Source organism: Denticeps clupeoides, chromosome 5 (assembly GCF_900700375.1).
Source record: "Denticeps clupeoides chromosome 5, fDenClu1.1, whole genome shotgun sequence".
In the NCBI taxonomy this organism is placed as follows: Eukaryota; Metazoa; Chordata; class Actinopteri; order Clupeiformes; family Denticipitidae; genus Denticeps; species Denticeps clupeoides.
The window spans coordinates 19,246,583-19,254,687 of NC_041711.1; the positions used below are offsets into that span (position 1 = coordinate 19,246,583).

An 8,105-nucleotide genomic window follows, 5' to 3' on the forward strand; every position below is an offset into this window, starting at 1 on the left:
GGTGTGGTACAGTTGTGGCCAAAAGTTTTGAGAATGACACACATGGTTTTAAAAATGCTGGTTCTGTTTCATTATGGCAATTTTCATATACTCCATTACGTTATGAAGAGTGATGAGATGAATTGCAAGTTTGAAATCATTGGTCTTCCTCTGTTAACCATGGTTACCTGCAAGGAAACACGTGCAGTCATCATTGCTTTGCATAAAAAGGGCTTCACAGGCTTCACATTGCACCTCAATCAACCATTTATCGGTTAAGTTACTTGCTCATAATGGATGTAAGTGGAGTAAATATGTGAACCTGTGACTTTGTGGCCTTCTGGTTCATAGACAGGTAGGCTACTACCACCCAACAATTTTTCAAGGTCTTCTCCTCTTTTGGAATGTGTGTGTGTGTGCGTGTGTGTGTCAGGAGGAGAGACTCAACCCATTTAAAAGTCAGTGGCTACTGGAGTGTGACAAGCTGTGACAAAAACAGAAACAACTCGGTCACCTTGGGTTCAACAACACAGTCTTAACCCTTTGTTTCCACCAACAAAACACTTGTTTCCATGGTGTCCCCTGTATATATAAAGAGAGAGAATTTCCAAGGAGATTCAAATAGACGGTTTCTTCCCTGAACAACTGACATTGGGCAGAAGAACTAAAGAAAATGGTATATCATTATCTCTTCTTTTACAATCATTTAAACAGAAATTGTTGAAGTAGTAAAGTTTGTGATTAAAATGAGCCTTTTCTTATGCCTTTAAGCGTGAGTGCATTTCAGTTCACGTTGGTCAAGCTGGTGTCCAGATGGGCAATGCATGTTGGGAGCTGTACTGTCTGGAGCATGGGATCCAGCCTGATGGTCAGATGCCCAGTGATAAGAGTATCGGAGGCGGGGACGACTCCTTCAACACCTTCTTTAGCGAGACTGGTGCTGGTAAACACGTCCCACGTGCTGTCTTTGTCGACCTGGAGCCAACAGTCATTGGTATTACTCTTTCCTCCTGAAACCCCACCTTAGTGTTAACTTAATACCAGGAAACAGTCTCTTTGTGTGTGTTAAACTCAGATCTTTTTATGTCAGTTTAAATGCGTTTTATAGTATAGTAAAGTTTAATAATGTGTATTTAACATGAGGGTCAAATGTAATGTTTTTAGAAAAGAACATGATTAACTTGTTCTTATCCACAGATGAAGTGCGCACAGGTACATATCGCCAATTATTTCACCCTGAGCAGCTCATTACTGGAAAAGAGGATGCAGCCAACAACTATGCCCGTGGGCACTATACCATTGGCAAGGAGATCATTGACCTGGTGCTTGACAGGACACGTAAACTGGTAAGTAGTAGATCACTTTCTTCATTGTAACATAAATCGCAATGTGTTACATTCCACATATAAAGTGGTGTTTATATTCCCCAAAAATACTTATTTAGAATGCTTAAATGATTTTAAATTGGTTTATATAATTAAATTGTTGTAAATGTTTGATACTGTCTTATGTTGCTCTAAGATCATCTAGAAATCCATGTATCCTCTAAATATTTAAATTTTTTGTTATAGCTATTAGACTCATCTGCCAAGTCTAGAAAATGACATTTGCTATATTTTGCTTTTCAGGCTGACCAGTGTACTGGGCTCCAGGGCTTTCTGATCTTCCACAGTTTTGGTGGAGGAACTGGATCTGGTTTCACCTCCTTGTTAATGGAGCGTCTCTCTGTTGACTATGGAAAGAAGTCCAAACTGGAGTTTGCAATATATCCAGCTCCTCAGGTGTCTACTGCTGTGGTTGAGCCATACAACTCCATCCTGACCACCCACACCACCCTGGAGCACTCGGACTGTGCCTTCATGGTCGACAATGAAGCTATCTATGACATCTGTCGCAGAAACCTAGACATTGAGCGTCCCACATACACCAACCTCAACCGGCTCATCGGCCAGATTGTGTCCTCCATCACCGCCTCCCTGCGCTTTGATGGTGCCCTGAATGTGGACCTGACTGAGTTTCAAACCAACCTGGTGCCGTACCCCCGCATACACTTCCCCCTGGCCACTTACGCCCCTGTTATTTCTGCTGAGAAGGCCTACCATGAGCAGCTGTCAGTGGCTGAAATCACCAATGCTTGCTTTGAGCCAGCCAATCAGATGGTGAAGTGTGACCCACGTCATGGTAAGTACATGGCCTGCTGCCTGCTGTACCGTGGCGACGTGGTGCCCAAAGATGTCAACTCTGCCATTGCCACCATCAAAACCAAGCGCACAATTCAGTTTGTGGATTGGTGTCCCACTGGCTTCAAGGTGGGCATCAACTACCAGCCTCCTACTGTGGTGCCTGGTGGAGACCTGGCCAAGGTGCAGAGAGCAGTGTGCATGCTGAGCAACACCACAGCCATTGCTGAAGCTTGGGCTCGACTGGACCACAAGTTTGACCTGATGTATGCCAAGAGAGCCTTTGTCCACTGGTATGTGGGAGAGGGTATGGAGGAGGGAGAGTTCTCTGAGGCCAGAGAAGACATGGCTGCCCTGGAGAAGGATTATGAAGAAGTGGGCACTGACAGCATTGGAGATGAAGGAGAGGAAGGAGAGGAGTATTAAATACTCTTGTATATTCTTTAAAAATAATTCTATAAAATGTCCTGAAAGATACTAAAGTTTGAATATAAATTAAACCTTTTTTCTATAATAAAACAATCAGTCTGCTTGCATTGTCACTCATTTTACAAGTTAGACAGATACCATCTTAAACACAATACAAGACATATACATTTGACAAGTACAGTCAGTATCCTTTGCAACAAAATATTCAAACTGGTGCAGTAATGCCTAGACTGCATCTGGCACATTAGTTACAATTAGCTCTCTGTTTATGCCCTTATCCAGAGTGACTTACAATCATTAGTTACAGGGACAGTCCACCAGGAGACACTCAGGGTCTTGATTAGGGACACATTGGTAGTGGGGTTTGAATCTGTGACTTAGTCGCTTGGCTCCCATGTAATCCTGATGAAGCAAAATTATTTGACATTGAGAATAGATTTGCTGCAAGATTCTTAGACATTTTTTCATTAGCACATAAGTACATTAGGATATTCTCAAGTTCTCAAAATGTATACTGACAATAGGCATATTGTCTACTGATGGTACATACTGAAACTATTTTGCTTTTTCCTTTATCATTTGCTTACAGAACATGTTATGGGTCAATTGTTTAATTAAAAAAAGACTATTATATCAATCTAAATGTTTATATGTACATATAATTCAAATACAGTTTAGGTCATTTTAAATGCCAAATACATACATTAAATAGAGAGAAACTAGATATCCTATTAAAATGGAAACACATTCTCACAGGTCTTAGCATCCTGGTAAACTACCCCTTATATTGCAAAAAAAATCAATAAGTCAAGAACAATAGGGAAACGTTGCCCTTTCATTGTTAAAGGAGTCTGTTTCAATTGCAAATCCATCCCCCGCTAACCAGTATTGCACATGACCAATTCCACCAATTCCAAGTGTTGTCCAAATAATCTGAAAGGTGTGTGCTTTATCATCTGAGTCAGTGTCACAAAATATTTTTATCAAAGAGCAGACTTATAAGACATTTTGAATATTGAATGTTGATTTGGAGTTTGTAATCACGTCTCCCGACATAATATTATTACAGCAACACATTCCAGTCATGCCAAGTTAAATCCCACTCAGCCTGCTGGAATTCCATAAAAACATCTGAGACATCTAGTCATCTCCAAACTAGACTACTGTAACTCACTCCTGGCTGGTCTTCCTCTTAGTGCTACTCAACCGCTCCAGCTGATCCAGAACATTGCAGCACGGCTTGTTTTCACCCTTCCCAAATTCTCCCATCACTCTTCGGCTGCGTTGCCTACAATGGCTTCCAATAGCTGCCCACATCAGGTTCAAAATACAGATGCTTGGTTGGGTTCTGAGTTGCTATATGAACCTACAAATCGGGTCTTAGTGAACCAAAAAAGGGATTTCATTTTTGGACATTTGAGTAAGTCGCTCTGGATAAGAACATCTGCCAAAATGCGGTAAAACGTATAACTGAGGAAGTCCAGTCTTGCACAGGAGCTGCCAGTTCTACACTGCAGTCATTGAGTCCATCCTTTGCTCCTACATCACATTCTGGTATGGAGCAGCCACTCAACAGCACAGGAACAGACTGCAACGGACTGTATGGATGACAGAAAAGAAAATCAATGTCTCCTTCACCTCCACCCAGAACCTGTCCCTCTCAAGAATCAAGAAGAGAGCAGGTAAAATCATCACAGATCCCTCACACCCTGGACACAGACTTTTTGGCCTCCTGCCCTATGGCAGATTATGTAGAAGGCTGCAGACTAGGACCAGCCGACACAGGAAATGTCCCCTCACCATCCCCCTCCTAAACAGCTGATCTATCTGACACTGCACTTTATGTAAACTTGTGCTATTTTTTCTGTAATGCGGTGTTTTTTTTCTGTATGTGAGATTTAAACTATTGTATGACCGGAATAAAATTCCGTGTATGTGTTCGCTCACATACTTGGCCAATAAATGTGATTGGTTTTGTATTTATGTAATGTAATTGCATGTTACTTTAACATGGCAAAAGCCTACATGATCTCTTTAACCATATGTAAAAGAAAAGGTGCAGGTTGTCTGATTTCTGTATAACACTATTTAACACAATTTAAAAACAATTAGGTAAGTTTAAATTCTCTTTTAACAAATACATAAAACCTTAACAAACATTATCATTCCAGGTGGCGGTAGGATGTTTCAATAGGAAAGAAGCAAGAGCACCTGGCTGCAGCCACTGTTGAGCTCCATAGGCAGAAATAAGTCACCTCCACATTAGGCGGAAATACTTTAACTTTTGTATGAATCTCAAGGAAAACTGAATAACAGAAAAATCACCATTAGCATGAAGATCCCACAGTCAATTCTAAAGTCTTGACTCAGAATACCCTTTATTACAGTGAATATAAAAACTAATTAATAAAATTAGGGGCAGTGGTGGCCTAGCGGTTAAGGAAACGGCCCCGTAATCAGAGGAAGAAACCTTGGGAAGGAGTGATACAGAGAGGGACCCCCTTCCAGGGTAGAGTGAGCCTGCAAATGGTGTCAGTGCAGGGTTGGATATGATATAATGATAAGTCCTACGGTTGTAGGGTTGGAGAAGTCCAGGATGTATTCAGTGTCATGGTCTAGATTACGTGTCCATAATGATGTTACTGGTCCATTTGAAGATCCCTGAAGCTGTAGTTGTAACGGTGGTGGTGGCTGTGGTGACCCTCTGGTTTGTGTCATGTTTTGTCCTTGTAAAGCAGTTGTCATGTATTCCGAGCCCTCAGCAGAGAGTGGACTACCGGATTTACCACACGGAACCCCCTTTTCCACCAACCCGATTTTTTATGCATTTACTAATAAGTCCTTCAACTTTCTATCCGCGCTGGTAATAGGAACGCCATAGAAGTCAGCTACACCCAATAGCTGCTAGCATCTCGTCGGAGGAGAACTAAACAAAACCCTTAAAACCTGTAGCCATAGTGACCAGTAATTCTACCCCCTCACAGCAAAATATAGATTGAAATACACGGTGAACCAGCAAATACAGTTCCAGTCTCTGAGACAGAAATGCTTGACTCGTACCTTGCCCGGATTTTTCCCCCAAAACAACAAACCAAAATAACAAACAAACATATCAAACAGAGTTCGTTGGAAGGACCTGCCAAAGGCAGAATCCAGCTGGACAGCTCTACCTAACCAGAGTTCACAAGAAAACCCACAAACAGAAAAAAACCTCAAACTCACCCAGATGAGAACAGCCGTCAAGGTCCACAGCCTACACAATATCCTACCTATGCAATAGGAAATCCCGGACGAGCCCCCAAAATTTGTTACGTTCCCGGTCTAGGGTCAGGGACATAACAAATGGGACATAGGAGCAGAAACTCCAAAACGATGCTACAACACTTAAGGCTAATTGTTTATTACAAACAAGGACATTGAAACAACAAAACACACACAAAACAGGTCTGGGCAGTTTAAGTTAGTCTTTTCTTCTGGTCACAATCTTTCACTTCATGGCACTTCCTTCTTGCTTCACCCAAACACTCTTTTCACTTCACCAACAACACCCTTCACCAACACACCACATCCTCCTCTTGTCCCAAAGCAGCCGCCATTTTGAGTCCTCTTCCCTATTACACCCCACCAATCATGGCAGGAAGTGGGAGGAGTCCAATCATGGGCTGATGAGGAGCCACCCTGCAACATTACAGGGGGAGGCATGGCGGGAGGTTTTGCTGCTTGCCCCAGGAGGCCGGGACAGTCCAAATTAAAATCTTCAAGGTCCTGGATGAGGTGTATGGGGAACGAGTCTCTGTAGTACAACGGCGGGCCCGTTTCTTCACTTGCAAGCAACAGGCAGGGGAGGAGGTTGGTGCATTTATTCTGCATCTCCGCGAGTACCAGGAACCAAGGACCGATGCTGGGGGTGAAGATGATTACTATGAAATGTTGAGGTCTCAGTTGGTGACTGGGCTGCAGCCAGGCGGAGCTACTGAAGCTGCTACGGAGCAATCCTTCGTTGAAGTTTGTAGACATAAGCAAAGAGGCCAAGGCGGTGGAACAAGAGCAGAATCCTTGTGCGGAGCAAGCCGATGTACGATGGACCTATGTGCCCTCCCCAGCCCCCATAACGGCTCAGCCCCCTCGGCAGCAGGTTTGGGAGACTCTGAAGGCAGAAGTCTTGCTGGAATTGGGAGAGCAGATGTCAATGTTTAAAGAGTATCTTGGGTGAGATCAGACAACAGTTTAGAGAATGCCCTCCACCCCGATCGCAGGAAGACGCACCCAGTGCATGAGACTATGGCAGGACTGAAGCCCATGACCGGCAGTCACAAAGGCGAGAGAGGACCCTTTGGTGGAATGACCAAGGGTGACCGATATGCCGGCCCGGCCACATGCAGCGAGAGTGCCCCCAACGACAAGCCCCACCCCAGGATTTTTGACCACCTCGGCCACTGTTGGGCAGGTGGCTGAGGGTGGAACTCAAACAGAAACTCCACTTAAGCCCACATTCATTGGACAGTGCCCTGAGGTCGAGGTGAAGATCCAAGGGAAGAAAATCCCCTGCATTCTAGATACCAGCTCACAGGTGACTCTATTCAGTGAAACATTGTTTCAACATTATGTTTGCAAGGAACCAGTTCAGGGGGCTGAAGAGATATCTTGGCTGACTCTTAGAGCTGCCAATGGGCTGAAGTTACCTTATATTGTGTATGCTATCTTGGACTTTCAGATAGGGGGGGTGGTGGTGCCAGCAAAGAGGGTCGTCAGATTATGGCATCCTGGAGATGAATGAGATTACGCATTGGGAGGCCCTCTTCCAGAATGGCCACCTTGGTCTGGCAGCTTTCAAGTCTACATGTTCACGACGGGCTGGACAAGCATGGGAGAGGACTTTCCATGCGTGCCGGCGTGTACAAGCCATCAGTCCCATTACCAAATTCCAGGGAACTGCTCGTTTGTCCTCCTGCCCCCTGAGACCGAGATGATCGTGTGGGCTTGCGTGCCACGAGCGACTGGAAACGCAAATTGCTGTCTGATGGTGGAAGATCTGGGAGGGGAGACGAGAGTGGAGGATCGACCAGGCATTAGTACAGATGAGGTCAGGCAGAATACCCCTCCGTGTTTGTAACCCACACCCCTGTCCAGTAGAATTGCCAACTCGTAAACCCTTGGCACAGGTCACACGCATAAACCAAATAGACATCCAGATGGGAAAGATGGGACCTTAAAGTTAAAGTTAAATGATTGTCATGTGTGATACACAGCAGCACAGCACACAGTGAAATTTGCATTTATCCCATCACCCTGAGTGAGCAGTGAGCTGCCATGACAGGCGCCCGGGGAGCAGTGTGTGGGGATAGTGCTTTGCTCAGTGGCACCTCAGTGGCACCTTGGTAGATCGGGATTTGAACCAGCAACCTTCTGATTACGGGGCCGCTTCCTTAACCACTAGGCCACCACTGCCCCTGGCGGACCTGGCGGTTTTGTGTGGACTACCAAAAGCTTAATGCAGTCACCCATAAGGATGCATTC

The 8,105-nt window shown here is 44.5% G+C and overlaps 1 protein-coding gene across 1 annotated transcript; it reads left to right on the forward strand.

The window, feature by feature from the left end:
- Positions 1 to 564: 564 nt before the first annotated feature.
- LOC114790579 (tubulin alpha-1A chain-like) lies at positions 565 to 2,684 on the forward strand. The gene is made up of 4 exons (XM_028980759.1): positions 565 to 655; positions 751 to 973; positions 1,177 to 1,325; positions 1,608 to 2,684. Exons 1-4 carry the CDS (start codon positions 653 to 655, stop codon positions 2,583 to 2,585), a joined length of 1,353 nt encoding a protein of 450 aa, XP_028836592.1. The 5' UTR covers positions 565 to 652; the 3' UTR covers positions 2,586 to 2,684.
- The last annotated feature ends 5,421 nt before the right edge of the window (positions 2,685 to 8,105 follow it).

Excerpts from the sequence above, each read along its gene's own strand:
- LOC114790579 (XM_028980759.1), top strand. Across the intron at positions 974-1,176 it reads CCTGGAGCCAACAGTCATTG|ATGAAGTGCGCACAGGTACA; the intron begins GTATTACTCTTT and ends TCTTATCCACAG. Across the intron at positions 1,326-1,607 it reads TTGACAGGACACGTAAACTG|GCTGACCAGTGTACTGGGCT; the intron begins GTAAGTAGTAGA and ends TTTGCTTTTCAG.